An 18,359-nucleotide genomic window follows, 5' to 3' on the forward strand; every position below is an offset into this window, starting at 1 on the left:
TTTTCAACCATTCCTACTCATGCAAAAACTGGCTGAGCGGGGAGAGGGCTAGTGCAAAACAAAACTAGCAGGCGGTAGCATGGGAACCCAAAGGAAACACAGGATTTCTTGCAACTAGATAGAGCTGGCTGCAATTTGCCACGATTTGCACAAATTTTTTTGGAAGAAGTTTTCCACTCGGGCTCTAAATCTTTTTGGCCAGAGTAAAATGCAGTCAACGCATAAATGAGTTGACAAGTCATTCTCTGCACATACTAAGTTGCTTTTATTAATCCAGAACTGCATGCTACAGATACTGTACAGCATGAACATTTATTCATTACAAAAAATGGCTTCCAAACCATTAAAAATGAAAATCGGAATAAGAGCATAAAACGGAACAGTAACATCACAACTGTTAGGAAACATTCAAAGTATTCACAAAAAATGTTATAGTTAGCATCTTAATAAACCAGAGAAAAATCTGAGACAGTTTTACAATCGCTTCATGTCAACTACAATGGCACTGAATGAACAGATGAACAATTTTTCAGCTTTATACAGCGTTTTTTGCAACATCAACATGCCTAGGTTTTTTTTTTTTTGTTTTAAGTTTGCTACCTACCTGTATGTAGTAAGTGTACATAAAAGTGGCAGTCTGATTTTCCTTTTATGAATAATCTAATATACAGAATTTGGCCCTTAAGGGTTTATACCTCTTCATTTTAAATGCTTTCCGGACAATCTGCTACCAAACACGTCTGTTATAGGTGACATTAAAACTACATACATATCTACCTATGTAACATCACAGCAAAACATGATGAACAAAAAAATTACAGCATTAAAAAAAAAAAAAAAGTTGTCGGGAGAAAGTTAAAAGTCACTGAGAATTTTGGCACATAAAAATTTTGCACACAGCCTACAGTCCTAATGTCGCAGGGGATTCAGCTGCAGTTCTGAACAGGAGACACTTGGACCTTGCTATTTTTCAAACAGCGTTGCTAAAAATTCCCTTGCTAAATTTTCAAGTCTTTTTGTGTTAATGGCTTTTAAAGCAAATTTTTTTTTTTTTACTCTATTGATCCTTGAAAAAATGCATCTGTGAACGAATGTCCATTTGGTGGCAACTGTGTTTCATATAGCAAAAAAAAAAAAAAAAATCATGAAAAGAAATCAAAACCAAAAATCCCGGAAAAAATATATATATACACATTTATATATAAACTTAAAAACCTTGTACAAATGAGTTGTTATATATAAGATGCTTACACTAAGGGAAAAAAAACCACTTTATACAATGTTTCAAGAAAAAAGAAGAAAAAAACATTTTAAAAGGGACAACATACAGATACAACAAGCAATTTCTAAAGCAATAAATACTACTGGTCCAATAGCGTTGTGATACTTTTAATTGTTGAGTAGCGTTCCCTCCCCCAAAAAGAACAACACCATGGAACAAGGTATATTAACACATTTTTTTAACCCTTTGTTTCTGTACATTTAAACAATAACAAGTAACATCACAATAAAGGTTGTTTCACACAAGGAAGAAAAAAAAAGAAGTAGTAGCGGCACCGCATTCATTGTGCCCTTAAAGGTTTAAAAACCAGATGTAAAATGATTGGTTCGCAAGCTCGTATTTAATACAAATAATAAAGAACCAATGCCTCCGGCAAGGGCTGCTTCAAAATTGCTTCTTTTTTTTTTTTTTTTTTTTAATTTTTAAAATCAGTCTTTAAAACTAAGCTATTGGAACTACATAACAATTATGTATATATATATATTTTTTAAACGCTACAAAGACTTTAAACAGCTGTTGATAAAAATTTTGGCAGAATCATGAGGCTTTTCTCATCTACATATTTAAAAAGGAGAAATTGAAATAAGAATGGGTCAAATATTGACCAATGAACTCGATAAAACATCAACTAATGTAGCCACATGGCACAAATTAAAAACGAAACTGAGAAACGACGACAAACAGTGGACGACGACGAGGAGGAGAATAAAACAAAACACAACAAAACCAAACAAAAAAAAGGAAAGGAAAAAACCAAAACCCCAAATCCCAACAGAATTCAATCCCCCCGAAAGGAAACCGAAAGGGCTAACGAGGCTAAAGCTATTCTAAGGACTTGGTTACGAGGGAGAGCGGCTGGGGCTGTGTCCCTGCCAGCGAGCTGTGGGAATGCAAGGAGGACGTCGAGGGCTGTGCTAGGGATGCGGCGGCAGCGGCCGGCGGGAGGGCGGCCGGCGGGTGGTCCAGGGCCCCGTTGGGGCAGCTGGCTGCAGGCAGGGCGCCGGGCTTGCTCGCAGCGCTCTCAGCGAGGACGAGCGAGGATGGCGGCGGCATCATGACCAGGTGCGCCAGCGGGTCGGGCTTCAATGAGAGCGAGAGGGGTTGCGTTTGTTCAGTCTGTGGTTTCGAGTCTCTGGAGGGGGAGGCGAGCATGGCGGGGGAGGACGGAGGAGAGTCTAGTAAGCTTCCATCTGAAGAGGGTGGGCTGACGCAGCTGCCTTCACCTTGTATGTAGCGAACGCACTTTTTTTTTCTCCTAGAAACAGGGAGAGAGTTATCCGTGAATAAAGGGCAGAGATGCTGACGGAGACAGTTATCTAAAGCAAAGAGCTATCGGCTCACTACTCTGGGCTCTGCACAGGCGGGACCCCAGCCCCACGCACTGTCCTGGGGGTTTGGTGGGGTGTCCATGGCCCTGAGCCCACTCAGAAGCCTCCCCTCGGCTAACAGATTTGGAAAGGATTCACCAATTGTCTCTTTGACCCCCTCCTCTCAGGGCTGCCTCCTTTCCTTAAGTGACTTTAATCATCAGAAAATCACATAAGGCATTTTTGGAGCCCACTGTGCTAATCTACAATCTCAACTTTCCTCCGGGGGGTGGGGCGAGGGAAATTTGATCCTTATAAAATAAAAGCTCTGGATAGTTGATGGTATCTCAAGATGTCCCATAACGCTGTCCAACTCAATGGGGCTATCTCTACACCTGCATCACCTGTCGTCTCCTACGGTGCACTGCCCTTGGGAGGCAAGGATGGCTGCAAACTACTGTTCATTGCTTTCTCCTCTGTTAAGAACCACACCAAATCCAGAAATGTCAGTCAAACAGGAGGGATATATAATAGAGAGAACAAGAGAGAGGGGAAATAAAAACAAAACGAACAAACAAAGCAAACAGAAGAAAAACCAGGAAAAGAACAGAGTATGATCCAAAATAACAAGAATAACTGGTTGTATGGCCTGCAGGTTGTGGCTTTAGATCGACTCAATTTTACTTTTTGTTTTAAGGGAGAGTGGTAGATTTGGGAAGCTGCTCGTCTGTGTTTTGGGGAATTTTCCTCTGAGAGGCCATCCATGTAACTCCAGAGTGGGATCCAATTTCAGTAGGTGAAGAGCACGACGACAGGTACAAAGGTGAGGAGCAACATGGAGCTTATTTCACACCAGGGAATAGGAGAGTCTCGCAAGAGCCGCTCATCTTCAAATGAGTAAGTGACCCGACAAGAGATCTTTTCTCCTCCCTCTGTCCACTTAATAATGCAAAGGAGCAATGAAAACAGATGACAGTTTCACACCATCTCTCCTGCCAAGTATATGCAAGACAATTCTAGCAGAAGGACAGAAATAATGAGGCAACCAACCACAGCATCTGGCAGGATGACGTTCAGTGGCCACCTTGACCCTAAGAACGATGTGTCTCCAGCCCCTCTATCCGCAAGCACACTTTCCATGGGAAGTGCTGAACTGCTGTTGCACAGCCCAAGGTGTATGACAAAGCCTGTCTAGAGCAGCTCTGTCACAATAACTTTGGACACTCAGCTAAGCTGCACAAAGCCACCAACGTGAAGGAGTAGCTTGCTCTCCCCCTCCAGTGGATACCTTGCCCTAGCTCGGCAACTTCATCAGAGGAAGGACCCAAGTGTGGCGCAGCTGAATGTCGCTGGGTGACACTCCCCACTCACGTAGGTGCCCCTGCTCCACTGCTGGTCATCAATGTTCTCCCCTATGTATGGCAACTGCATTTGACTTGGGTTAAACCAAGGTCTGCTCTCTAGGCAATGGGGCTAGATGTTTCTCAGCTGCCAGGGATATCTAACCAGCTTGATCCTGGAGTTAAAAGATATCATCTCCCATAGCCAGAAAGGGACCACCAAACCCGGACCTCATCCTTCCACCAGCTTCAGTGAGGGACCAGTGCTGTGACATCCCTTCCTCCAAAGACTCAGGCTCTGCTCTCAGGTTCTGCTCCACATTCCACATGGCAAAGTAAGGGGTTAGGGCTATTAAGAGTTTTAACCACGTTAGCCTGCAGATCAACACATGCTAAAAACTAAAGACAACCATGCAACTTAAATGTTAAAAAGAAAGAAAGAAAGAAAGAAAGATAGAAGACAGCAAGTGAAGGCTGTAAACCATGCTTTATTAGAGCAACGTTAAAAGACAGAAAAAAAAATTAATTTGGTGGGCTCAAAACAGAAGCTGTTAAGTCTTCTACCATCAACAAACAATGCGGGAAGCTCTGGCTCCTGGCTAAGGACAGTTCTGCTCTCTTTCCCCTCGCCTCTGTCTCACCACTTCCTAGCTTCAGCTGTGCAACGCGACCAGGGCCACAGTTCATGTTTGGACCTTCTGTACAGCTTCAGTGGCAAAGCAGAACAGTGATCCTTCACAAAGCTCACCGATAATAGCTGTGTGGAAAGGTGGGTCCTCACAATCTGGAAACTGCAGGGCTCCCCCCACCCCCGGCCATCCCCAAATTAAAATTATTTGCAAGCAGAGACCCAAGATCTGCCTGCCTTATTGACGGGAGTCCAGAAGCCATTCAACTGGATTGCTCTGAACCTACAAGGCAGTTAATTATTTCACTGGAGGCAGTTTGAATCTAGGATATTTGAGTCCTGGTCTTGGCTGGGATAGAGCTAATTTTCTTCCTAGTAGCTGGCAGAGTGATGTATTTTGGAATTAGTATACAAATAACGTTGATAACACATTGATGGTTTCAGTTGTTGTTAAGTAATGTTTATGCTAAGTCAAGGACTTTTCAGTTTCCCAGGCCCTGCCAGTGGGAGGGGTGGTGGGGCACAAGGGGTTGGGAGGGGACACAGCCAGGACAGCTGACCAGAGCTAGCCAAAGGGATCTTCCGTACCATAGAATGTCATGCTCAGTATATAAAATGGGGGGAAAGCTGGCCAGGAAATGCTGCTGAGGAACTGACTGGGCATCAGTCGGTGACTGGTGAGCAACTGCATCATGCATCACTTGTTTTGTATATTCTAATTCTTTTATCATCATTATTGTCATCATTATCTCCTTCTTTTTCTGTCCCACTAAACCATCTTTATCTCAGCTCACTAGTTTTCTCAGTTTTAGGCTTCCAGTTTTCTCCCCCATCCCACTGGGGCTCAGGGGAATGAGTGAGCGGCTGTGCAGTGCTTAGTTGCCGGCTGGGGTTAAACCATGACATATGCCAAAAATTCAATTATTTTTTTTTTAATACTATTTAAGTTCTGTGGTCTGAAAGAAAGTTTCCATGGCAAAGCAGACTTAAACCAGGTCTACCTGACTTTCTGACTCCACAGAGTTAACAACGTTTTTAAAGCTAACCCATTGGTCTGCTACCTGGAGTAATAATTTCCCTTTGATTGGGATTAAGGGAGCAGATTGCCTCCTCTGCTTCTGTTGTGTACTAAGCTCTTTAACAGTGTGGCCACTTCTAGTCTAAAAAGCCATTTACTTCAATTGTGGCAACTCAAGGCGGGGACATTTTTCCAGCCTGTGCCATTCCCACCACGTGTTATCCGTGGTCACGTATGTGTCGGGGTTAGGGGGGACAGAAGGCATAGTAAAACCCCAAACCCTGCCAGCCACATTTCACGAGATGTGAACGACACCAGGCAACTGGTGAAGGGAAGTTAAGTAAACATCCAAGGAACTACTTGTGTCCCAGTTTTGCTCTCCTAAAAGAGGGAATAAAAATACTACATATCCCTCTGCCTGGAAGCTTTAGTGAGAATTGTTCACTTGTGCATTGCTCTGGAAGTGTCAATTAATACATCAGTCCGGTAAACACCAACAGAACTGACCCTGCTTGTGCTGCCCTTGAAACTAGCCCCAGGACAGCATCGGGAAACCAATGCTGCAATTGCCATGAATGAAAGCCACAGAGGATGACAAGGGTTTATTCAGTTGCTGTGAGCAAAGATGTCTCAGTTTCTATTGTAGCAGCAAAGTGCACATCTTTAGCGCCTATGTAAGATGTGCTACTGAATGCTACCATTCTAGCAAATGCAATGTTATAATGGTTAGGACCAGAACCAGGAGAGAAATGCTCTAATACCTAGTGATAAAATGCCTCCATGCATTTAGAAAAACAAAACAACAACAACAACAAAAAAGCAGCAGACTGTATCAGTAAGTCTAAAGCTACCAGCTACACCACTGAAGTAGTCTCTGATGTGCTGCAAAGATTTCTGACCAAAATTTGGTGTAAGAGAGGGTTTGTGCTTCACACATAACCTAAGCGCTGTATAGACCGAAAGAAATGACCTTGCTGCTAAAATGTAGTTTTAGAAGTATGCTGTTTTATGTAGGCAGCTAGGGAAACATAAAGCAACGCAAATGTGATGTGCCCCTCGTTCTGGTACTTGGCGGACAGAGCCTGATGTGCTTCCAACGCTCTCTTTCTAGACTACACAAATATCTGCTGATAGTGTATAGCGAACTAACCACAACCCAACTAAACACAGCATTCAAGTCTTTTGCTACCACGAGACTCAAGCCTCCTGACACAGTGAAGTGGCTATCCAGTTCTTCTGGACTGAACCCTTCTTCCTTTAAGCTTTAAGAAACTGCCTCTATCAGAGCTTGTTTAACATACACACTGGTACTGACATCTTAAGACCCCAACACCCAGCACTAGCATGCCTCGCGTGGAATGATGTGCAATCTGTTGAAGACATTTCTGGTGCCTTATCTGGTATTTTGACATACACCACCACCTTCGATCCACGTTTTCCTCGACACTAAGCACAAACAAGACTGCGTGCATACACAAAATACGATGGACATCTGATCTACATTCTAAATGAGATGGAGCACATGGGACTGGCATGAGTAAGAAGGGAAAATGTGGGAGAGGAATCACTACACACAGAGTGTGGTTTGGGTTGAAATACCTACCATCATAATATTCCAAATTCAAAGACTGCTTGTATCAGAACAAAGAAACAACAAATTTAACGAAATGCGATCATATAAGGAAAAAGGAATGAGAAAAGAACTACTCGGTATCCCTCCACCAAGAAAGAAGTATGTACTGAGTTATACATGGAATTAAAACTCCAGTAGAACATGGGCTGTCGAAATTTGGGCTCTCTGATGTCTTTCATCTCCTCTTAATGCTGGAAACTGTCCTACTAACGTTGCAGTTAGTTTTGCCTAGAGCTCAGGCGTTTACAGCTCATTTGTTGGGATAAAATTTAGGAAAAAACTTATTTTCAGAATTAGAAAAAAAAAGACATCAGATAATTTAAAAACCTGGTATCTTACATAAACCTTAGGGCGGCGTAGAAGCCTACAGGTAGCTATTTAATTTTGCAGATAACACCAAAAAATATGAGTACCATATAAGCTGTAAACACTGGCTTTTACATCTCTGATCATGAGAAAAAACAGTAGTGCTACAGATCCCAGAACCTTTTTACAAAGTCTTTGGAGGCAGCGGACATAGACCCAAATGAAAGACAAAATATAGATGTCCCGCTAAACATTTATTTTGCTGACAATCTGGAAAAAATAATAATAAAAAAGCCAAAAAACTGCCAGCTTTAAGGACTTCAAGTTTTTCTTGTTCCCAGTTCTACCACCAGGGAGAGGTTATTGGTAAAGAAAGAGAGAAAATGGCATTAAATTAGCAAGAAATTCCAAAGATTAAAGATTATTAGCAATTGATGCTGTGGGAGAGAGAAAGGTGGGGAGTGGGGAAAAAAGATTAAAAAAATAAAATCACACAAATGCACTAAGAGGACAGATTGCTTTTATTTCCCCGAAGGCCTAATGGGTAGTATTATACCTGCATGGTTTGCACCATAAACTCTGTCGGTCAAGCCCGAACAATGCCCGACACTTCTTTGGAGTATTTGCATCTGTTAGCATAAGGTAAACACAAAAAATACAACACAATGGTGGATAGAGCTCATTTGGTCTGTGTCATCTTAGCTACAGCTACGTTTAACTTTCAATCACCTCAGTTTTATTTGGTAATCTCCCCTCGCACGAAGGGCAGGAAGGAAAACAGGACTTTCAGAATGAGCCAAAAGAAAACAAAAAAAATCTCTGACACGGCCATGCATCTGTCCGGTGTCGGTACCGCACTCCGTGCCGTGTTATGAAGGGCTTTGGGAGTGAATTTCCTTGGGTGGAGGCTTTGAGGGCAGGCTGAGCCACAGATCAGATGGGCTTAAGGCTGATGCTGTTTTACAGTGGGTTTTTGGCTAGCAGCAGCAAAGAGGAAGGCAAAAAAACAACCAACAACAACAAAAAAAGCAAAACCCTTTCAGAGAGACGATAACTCATGGCAGTGTCCCACTCCCTTGTGTCTTCTAGATCACAACACAGAGCTACAAAGCAACAAGGCAGGAAAAAAAAGGGGAAAGTACCAAATAAACCAGCTGCAAATCAGCCATAGCGAGTCTGGGAAAACTATACACACCTGCAGGGGCCGCACCAGTTATTCTGTTGATCAAGGCCAAAGCGCGCTCGGCATTTCTTAGGAGCGCTCAGGTCTGAATGAGTTCAAGAAAAGCGAGCAGAAAAAGGAGAGAGGAAAAAAAAAAGAAAAGGGGAGAGGGGGGGAGAGAGAGAGAGGAAGAGAGAAAAGGGGAGAAAAAAGAGAAAGATAAAAATAAGGAAAAAAATAAAAATAAAAAAGGGAATAAAAATCAATGTCCTCGTTATTAATTGCAAAATATTGACTTTTGATTTAAAAGTTAAAAAAAGTGATAATCACATTTTTATTCAACTCTTGAGATTAGCTGTTGCAATTAAAGCTGCAGTATCCCTTTATAAAGGACTGTTTCTTTCCCTTTTAAAAGAGCAGGTAGAGGAAAGTCATTGTGACTGGTCTAGCAGGATGTTTCAGGCAAGATTTATTTGGGTTGGGCTGGGGTTTTTTATTCTCTTTTTTTGAAGGGGGGGGTGGGGGAAAGGAAGAAAAGAAGCTGAGTATGGAAGTTAGATCCTGAACATGCTTTTTTCTTCAACTCAGATATAAAATAAGAGGAAAAAAAAGAAAAAAAAAAAAAGGAAATTATATCTCCTGGGATAATGCAGCTTTTGGAATAACATTCAATTTATTTGTTTTTATTAATTTGTATTTAAAAGAATGGATAAGAATAAGCAGATTGCAGAATGAGTATGTTAGTATCAGCCAGAAAATAAAACGTAAAGCATGGCAAGGTGCTGAGTTAGTACAGCTAGTGAATTGCAATGAATAGGCTTGAGCAGAAAGGAAAAATAAATAAAAAAAAAAATAAAAACTAAAATAATAATAAAAAAATGCATATGCATGCTAATGTGAGAAGACTTAGTGGGAGCCATGAAAAATGCCATTAGATTAAGGAGGTTCATTACTGACTTGCTTCCATTCTTTATCAGTCTCTTTAAAGAAATACTGCATATTCAATTTGCACAGTTAGTACAACTCTTGCGTTATTTTTACTGTATTACTGTTTTAATAGCAATTGTTACAAACCAAAAAACAAAATTAAAAAATACTATCAAACATATAATAGATATAAAGATATATAGATAATCAATAGTATCAAAACGTGTGGATGGTATTTTTTTCTTAATGTCATAAGTGTTTAATGTTAAAATCTATAATGGCAGGAAAAAAAATTAAAAAGCAGTTTATAAACTATTTTAAATGACTCAAAATGACGTTAGCACCTGTAATCGGAGGAAGTGAAAGGCAAGGATTTAGGAAACATTCGCTGTGTTCTGAAAAAAAAGAACAAATTATACAAAGGCTTCAAAAAGACTAAGTCAGGGCTTCTTCAAAATTGACTATGAGATTGCCTATGCAGTATTTCTAATTTCCTATATAGAATGGCAAACCTCCTTAATTTAAAATGGGTGCGATTTACCACTGTAAGGCATGCATCAGAACATACAGGTACAGCCCAAATTAATACCAAACACATACATACATACACGCACACACATATGCGCAAAATAAGCAGACAACTTTATGAACGATGGCATAGGCATTATAACTATGGCTCTGCAGTTAAAGGCTTTGCAATCACTATGTGCAAATTCAGCTAACGTCACAAGAGGCTCTTACATGCAATGGCTTAGTTACTAGTTTTAGAAGGGCAGTAACGCATAATTAGAGTGCATTAAAAAAAAAAAAAAGGCTGTCTAGTACAGGGACCGGCTCCCCATGAGGCCAGGAGACTCATACCCACCTCCCCCGTACCTAGGAGTGTCACACCAGGATTGCCACACTTCCACTAAGCAAGAGATTTAGATTTATTTTTACTTACCATTGGTCTCTCCTGGCTGCTTATCCCTTTTCCTCTTCTTCTTCTTTCCCTGCAGGAAACATACACAAATGAGAAGGATAAATAAAAAAACCCCAAACATGTGTCCTTGCAAGATGGCACCAAGTGATGGGGCTGTGGCCAGGGTGGGAAGCTCCCTGGGGAGGACACCGAAGCGTGGCGCCGGCTCACCCTCAGTGCAGGGAGGTTTGGGGGACCCCGAGGGGATGCTGCACTGTGGGGACGGCTCTGCCTGCCTGCTCTGTGACTTCTCAAACAGCCTCGCTGCACCCCCCCCAAAACTAACACCCACCAAAGCCTGAAGCAGCTGGGGAGGAGGGGGCAGAACAACTTGCAAGATGTTTCTTTTGAGATAAGATCATCATGAAGACAACAACATTTGACACCTGTACACTTCGGCACCTGGAAGTTTCATAAACCATTTGTGGTCATGTGGCAGGGCAGGGAGGGGAAGAAGAGGGAGACTGAAGGGGAAAGAGTGCGTGAGTGAGGTCAGATCAAGCCCCTGGAGTTCCCCAGCACCCAAACCCAACTGTTGAAGCAGACAAGGAAGCCATAGTAATGAGTAAACCCTAACCTACCGGTTTGCAAGTGCACTGACAACCTAGGAAGCAAAGCCAGGACAAGGAAAAAAACCCACGTAGAACTAAGACCCTTCCCACATTTTGCTCTATCACAAGGAAAATGAACAGTTACATTCTGCTAAACCGCATCCTTTTCCCAAATACTGTCCCACAAGGTGACAGAGTTTGTTACGGTTTCTGACTGGAGGGAGAAAGGCCTTTCCTCCGCCTCCCTCCAGCAGTGGGGGAGAGGACACCCGGGAGCCTGAATTCTGCAGACACCCAACCATCCTTTTCCAAGAGAAGAGTTATAAAGTAACAAACATAGCTCAAAAGAGAAAAGCTATTTCCTAAGAAAACTCTTCTAGCACTGAGTGACAGGGTTTGCAGAGCAGGACAAAAAGGCCAGTGAGATCCCGGCTTTTGAAGATGCGGTGGTATGAGAAGTCGGTGAAAAGACACCAGACCAGCAGTCCCTTGTGGTCAGGAGGGAACAAACATGTTTTGGAAAAGGAATCTCACAGCACTTTTGAAGGGTTGGACATATCTGTGGGGAAGCCAAGAGGTTCTCCCACAGGGTTAGACATCTTTCTCAGCAGGTTGGTCTGGCTCCCAGCTAAATGGTTAAGATGGGCTTCAGCTTGGCACATCCACTGTAACATTTGGGATGCTCAGTATATACATTCCAGGGAACGTACCAGTAAGAAATTCCCCCAATGTGAATGCTGGATTTTGATTTGTTGTTGTCACACTCTTCCTCCCCAAAAGCTGGCTTTCTGGCATGGAGCTTCTGCACTCGTTCCCCGTGGCTTGCTCAGGGTTGTAAACTGCCACCCTGCTGTCCAGGCTGCGACAAGCACAGTCTTGTTCACGAGAGCCTTCTGGTGATGGACTGTCCATTTGAAAGGATTTTTAAACAACATGCATGTAATCCTGTAGCCTGGATGCTGCTGAGAAATGATCTCTGACACCTCTGAGGTAATTTTTGGGGATATTGAAAGTTGTCACTCTGAGTCAATTGCTACAGCAGCCATCAGTCTAACATGACAGGCAGACAAGATAGACAAGTATTGCTCCTAAAGCTCCATGAGAATAAAAAACGGAAAAGCATGGTATCTTCAAGTCCATGTATCATATCACATAGACACAAGATGCTCAGACTGCTCCATCTATATTGATCTACATTGACAGTAATTCTGTAAAAGTCAGTGATTTTTTTTTCACTGACAACAATTTTTTTTCACTTTACAACAACATAACCAAAACCAGACAGTTGCCTCCAGACCATAAGCCTGTTACTTATTTAATCTCAAGGAAGCCACTTGCATAATTAATAGACTGCATCTGCGGCACATTTGCTTAATTTTTGCAGTACATTTGGGAATTTGAGGGCTATTTCAGTTTGAGACCTCATAACTTCTTCACACGAGGGCCAGCCAGAACAGAAGTCAGGAGTCGCCTGTCCTTTACAAACTCTTCAAGCCAGGTATTAAAGTACAACCTCTTTAGGGAGCAATCTGTTAAAAATGGCCGATATACAGGACCATCAGCCAGGGACCAGGAATTTCTAGTCGCTTTCCAACACAAGCTTTGAAAACTGTTTCTAACTAAGACCTGACAGATGTCCCACTAACTTCTACACTCTTTTCAAAGGAAACAGGGAGGAGAATCACACGTCTTGCTTGTTCAGTTTCTGTGCTATAAGAAGATATATGATTACATAGCTAAATTATACATGGACTTAAGTAAAGAATTATGGCAGAAGTTTTTCAAGTGTTCTGCAGAAGACACCATTTCGCCATTGCCTCAGATTGTTCTCCCAAGACTTGAGCAGATGGTCTGTAACCTTTTGTATCATTGTACTATACAAATCCTTAAGATGCAAGAAAAAGCGGATGTAAATACTTGTTAACCATTTTGGCAGCTCCCCCTATAAAGCCAAACCAACATGGGTTTTGACAGGACTGCAGAGTTCTTTGGTGCTAATTTTCTAGGCAAGTGGCAGGCAAGGTGACTAGACCCTTACACACTTATGAATCCAGCACTCAGTGCTGCTTAACATCTTATATTACATCTCAGAAAACGCAAACATGCCTTGTGACACCAACCACTCCACATGGGATTCCCTGAATCCTCTTCTCTTAAATAAGAGCAGGCTGAAAGCAACCCGAAGGTGCTCCCCTGCGAGATGCATGAAGGGCTCAAGACCCTACAAAACACACAGGGAGGAGGCGAACTCAGAGTACTTTGAATGGACCAGGAGAAGAGAAATAAATAAAATCTGTGGATGATGCAATCGTGTGATGCAAAGGTACCGCACTCTCCTCAGGCAGGAAGGTTCCCCCTGAAGGTCACTTGGGGGTACAGCATCAAGCCGCTGGGAAAGCGCTGGCTTTCTCATCCTGTCCTTTTTAGCTTGAGAAGAAAGGGTTTCTCAGTGCTCACATGGTGAGGACAAAAGTAAAAGGTCCTAAACACTGACGGCTTTGTACATGCCCATCTGTCGGTGGCACAGTCACTGTGCAGAAAGAGCATTCCTGAAACCTCAGTCGAGCCTGTACTCCCTTTTGAACACCCAAGACGAAGATACTGCACAGTGCCGAGGAACTACCTCAAGCCTATGGTCTGACAGCCTCAGGCCAGACTCTGCCGAAAAGGAAAGGAAAATGTGATTAAGCAGGAGCAGTGCCTCATCAGGCTTAACGAGGTCTCCTCTGAGGAGCACGCACAGCTACACCTGCAACAGCGAACAAAGGGGGGAGCGAGGCAGAGGCCAATCGAAAGATGAAATGATCAAGAAAAAACAGAAAGATTTGAAAAAAATGTCCTTAAGTACACATTGCTAAGTAAGTGAGTATGTATATTCTCCAGCACTAGAAGGATGGAAGGGTGTAGAGAGAGCTGCTGCTGCCCCAGGCTTTGCTGCAGACTCCTAACTGGCTTCTTCCCACCCATACACGTAAAAGTGCAGATTCTCATAGAGGTAAATGTTGCCATATACTAAAGACACCATTTACGTGATTTACGGCAAAATAGGATATTTATGGTAGAGTAGGCAGTGATGATGACGATTATGGAAGAGACAGACTTCAACAAAAACAAAATGTGTAACACTATACGTAACTGACATCAATCTTACAGCTGCTGGTCCCCAAACCTGCAGGGGAATGTGCCTGGAAGGCAGGGAGCAGGGTTTATTGCAGAGTTAGGGACCTTGAAAGCTTTAGGTGATTTTTATTTACATTTTGGAAACAATAATTGAGATGCTGTGATAATCCTGTTAAAGAGGGTTTAGAGCTCCCACCAATCCACAAAACTGTCAAGATATTATGGGTTTAGGGTTGCCAACACTTACTACCCAGCTGCACCACTTACCCTTCAGAGAAGAAGGAGTTACATACTAGTAGTAAGTGGTTACAATGCTGGCCTCATGTTTTTAACAGACAGAAAATTCTACCACTTTTAGCTACAAAACAGGCTTTCTGAAAGTCAAAGAGGGAATCAATCCTAAAAACACTCCGTGAATTGATCACAAACTCCAAAACACTTCTTAAAAAATGAGGGGAAGGGGAGAAGATAACATGGCCATGAAAAAGCAAAACATAATCAAAATATACAAAAGTAGAGCGTGGAATAATTCATTTAACCCCACTTGAGAGTAAGACTTTCAAACAAGTCACACTTTTGGTTTTGCCAGTCCTTCTCTGAAGCTAGGATAAGTCATTCTTCCACTTTCCACTATACTCTCACACAGATAAGCACAAGACACTGATTATTAATCTTTTTGGTGGAAAGGAGAGGAGCCATACTAGGGGAATTTTTAATTTTGTTTTAAAAAAATGAAATTTCAGATAATCAGCAAGCCAAACAGCATTTCCAGATGCTGGTAAAAGTGAAGGCAAGAGGTTCTTCACAGAGCTCTACTGTCTTGCCCCAATTCTACCCTTTTGTTAGTCCCAGCCAGGAAGCCCCTTCCAAGTGGAGGGCTGGGAATTATCTCCAATAGATTTAGTATCGCGGAGGGAAGCGTCTGTTGTTGTTACCAGATTGGGATCCTGAGGCATGCTTTCCAAGTAGTGCTTGTGTGCAATGTGTGGTCGTAGTTCAGCAGGTCATATACACATTTCTACAAGCTCTACTACTAAAAAAATTTCCACCTACATAGGAACCTACATAGTTATCCCGTGCGGACCAGCCCGGGTACAGCTGCATATGAAGCTGTCGCTCCTTTCTTGCTAGTTCATAGTATTTCGCTTGTTCTTCTCTGGATAACGCGTGCCACTGAGGTGAAGAAAAGAGAAAAAGACAAAATAAAAAGCACAAGTTGTGGGTTTTTTCCTTTTTTTAAAGCACATTAACAGAAGAGTATATTTTTTATATACATATATTTTTATATATATATATATATATATATATACAGCTAGAGTTGTTTTTCATTAAAAAAGAGATTAAACCAGATGATCTGGCAGGCAGACATTCATACTTTATTTATAACTCCAGATTATAAGTCCAGCCAACTCAACTGAGTCACAACTAATCATTTACATTCTCTCAGCCCCTTTGTCTTGTGATGAGAGAGGAGAATTAAGAAAACTAAACAAAAACACGAGCGGGGGAAAGGGTCCAGAAGCTGAACCACCTGTCCTGAGTCAGATCTCAGGTTCTCCCTCTCCCTTCCCCAATGGCACCCCTTCTCCTCTTCCAGCTCTCACAGGTGCTGATACCGGTACTGTTCCCAAAGGCTTCTTCCTTCCCCATCTGCTTTTGCCCTTTGTTTTAGAACAAAGTAAAAACCTGAAATTTTTTCCATCGATAGGTCATGGAAAGAACATTGAAATAACACTGCTATTAATTAACTGCACCTCTTCCCCATGAATGACCCCACTGGCAAAAAGTGTCTGTGAAAACCAAAAACCAAACCAAGGCCTTTGGTTTAGTAACTTCCCTATCCATTATCGAAATATCAGAAAAACATAGTGATTCAGAGGGTGTGAATCCTACCGAGTATCAGTCCCTGCTTGTGCTTCTCCCATGTTACCTACCCTTCGACCGAGGATTTGGTTGATGGCTGCGCTCTCTTTCAATGTGCATTCTGCTACAACTTTTGCTCTCATTTCCTTCATATACAACATAAATGCATTAAGAGGTTTCTTTATGTGTGGCTTCTTTTTCTCTTCTTCTTTTTTGGAGTCCTGATGTTTTCTGAAGGGTAAAGATACAACAGACAGAAACCTCACAGTGAGAACCCTTGTGAATTTATTAAATTAATCCCCTCAATCTCTCTAGCATTAATCCTCAGAAATCTCTTAGGAAGAGGACCAGAAGGTTCTCTACAGCCTTTACCCTGGCTGCTGTATAAGAACAGTTTAAGAGCATTATAAGGAAATCCATCTCATGTTTACGCAATACCACCGACTACCCTCTCAGCCCCTACAAGAACCTTGGAAGGACATGGGCACGCAGGAAGATGGGTTCATGAGGAGGGCTTGTGAGCATGATGGTAAATAACAACACCCCACTGTCAATGAGAACCCAAATGCTGTCCTTCTGCTTCACCCATGAAATGAAAGGCAAGAAGTACCAGAAGCTCTAGAGGCAGAGGCAGACCAGGGCCCTCCTCAGTTCAAACCTAAACTTGATATTAGCTCTCCCTGCAGCTTTGAACAAGCCATTTACGTTCTAATTTATTGTCTCCTGTTGTGCGTCTGGTATCTCACAGCTTCAAACCAGGCACTAACAGGGAGACTGGTCAAGAAGCTTGAATCCTGATCAACAAAATTCTACATCCTTGCAAAAACGGGTGAAATTAGTAACTATAACTACTTGTCTATGCCACAGAATGAATCTGAAAGATTGTTACCATTATTTTGACTCACTTTGGTAGTTAAAGCAGGTTCAGATCAATTAGAACAGAAAAGAAAAAGCAATCTAAAAAATATTTTACAGCAAAAACATTCCCACAAATCCAAGCCTTTTTAAAAGCCCCACATACAAAGGTGATGCTTTGGGTGTTCTTAAAAGAAGACATGGGAAGCAACAACTTACGAGCTGTGGAGTGAGCCGACATCGCTCTGGGAAGATTCCTGTTTGACTGTTGGTGTGACTATGGCCGGATGAGGGATTCCAGTTGTATGTAAACTATGGTGTGGCGGGACCATGTGTGGAGGAAACCTAGAGGAGAGAAAGCTGTGTAAATCGTCAGAATAAAAATGAATGAATGGGGAGGGATGTGTACACACATTAAAAAAAAAAAAAAAAAAAGGCATATAACAAGCACATGACAGCTAGACAAAGCATATGAAAGCTGGCAGCATTAATTAGCAATAAATTAAACATAATGACTCTTCTAATGTCATTAAAGCCAATCTTCCCCTTCATTATCATTACTGACATGAGACATCATGATTTTTAACATCTTTAACAAAAGGCAAATTCAACTGGATGAACTTGGATGAACGTAGAATTTCAGCAACCTTGAACACAATCCACCAGTCCACTTCTTTGCTAAGAAATTCCCTGTGGCAACCAAGGAATCAATTTTTATAGTTTCTGATTCATGTGAATTTGAGATGACATTTTTTATTGCATATTGACAGCAAAATAAAATATTAATGCCCACACAATCTAGATGCATTTTTTATAATTCTTATAGGTGCCTCATTAGCTACATTTTGTTGATAGAGCAAAAGAAAATATTTGTGTCTAATATATCCCTGAGCCACTTTGCTTTAACAGAAGTGGGAGATAGCAGAATTAAGTAAATTTTGACCCATTAAGGTAACCTAGGAAATCTTAAATTCATGCAAAATAACAGTCTAGTCTTCCTAAAGAGAAAAAATGTCAGCTTTATGGTGTATGGTCATATACATGGACAGGCCCCAGTCCTGCAACTGGGTTCAGAGGGATGTGCGATCCTTCTGCACGAATCTAATTGTTCGGTTGGGGCCACAGCATGAACAGGGCACAATCATTCAGACTTTCTACTTTTTAACCAAAATGAACAAACTTCTCAAAAGCAGGACTGACTTCATATCATTATTTCTCAACAGTCTCACAAAGGTTTTGCAGTGAATAAGTAAAGCATACTATGACTGAAACCTCCACTGAAGTCAACAGGTTTCCAGGGAATGGGATCTACCCTAAAATTTTAGCTCAGAAATAACCTCCCCCAAAATTCCAAAGCTAAAGTGATCTGGCAAACAACAAGGTTTTTTTGTCATTGCAAATCCCTA

The 18,359-nt window shown here is 41.8% G+C and overlaps 1 protein-coding gene across 20 annotated transcripts in view; it reads right to left on the reverse strand.

The window, feature by feature from the left end:
* Positions 1–241: 241 nt before the first annotated feature.
* The window catches only part of TCF7L2 (transcription factor 7 like 2), a 180,787-nt gene continuing 162,669 nt past the window's right edge, over positions 242–18,359 (reverse strand). For 2 of the 20 annotated variants that reach the window (XM_040606124.1, XM_040606123.1), the window contains exons 8-14: positions 17,173–17,298; positions 16,170–16,329; positions 15,301–15,408; positions 10,547–10,595; positions 9,948–9,998; positions 8,710–8,782; positions 242–2,537 (exon numbers count right to left, since the gene is read on the reverse strand). In XM_040606124.1, the coding sequence (XP_040462058.1) occupies positions 2,105–2,537; positions 8,710–8,782; positions 9,948–9,998; positions 10,547–10,595; positions 15,301–15,408; positions 16,170–16,329; positions 17,173–17,298 (1,000 nt within the window). In that variant the 3' untranslated portion in view covers positions 242–2,104. Of the gene's footprint in view, positions 2,538–7,177; positions 7,204–8,069; positions 8,144–8,709; positions 8,783–9,947; positions 9,999–10,542; positions 10,596–15,300; positions 15,409–16,169; positions 16,330–17,172; positions 17,314–18,359 lie in introns of those variants that run through there. The other 18 variants (XM_040606122.1, XM_040606120.1, XM_040606136.1 and 15 more) reach the window with 15 other exon arrangements.

The sequence above is a fragment of the Falco naumanni genome, chromosome 9, assembly GCF_017639655.2.
Source record: "Falco naumanni isolate bFalNau1 chromosome 9, bFalNau1.pat, whole genome shotgun sequence".
Lineage (NCBI taxonomy): Eukaryota > Metazoa > Chordata > Aves > Falconiformes > Falconidae > Falco > Falco naumanni.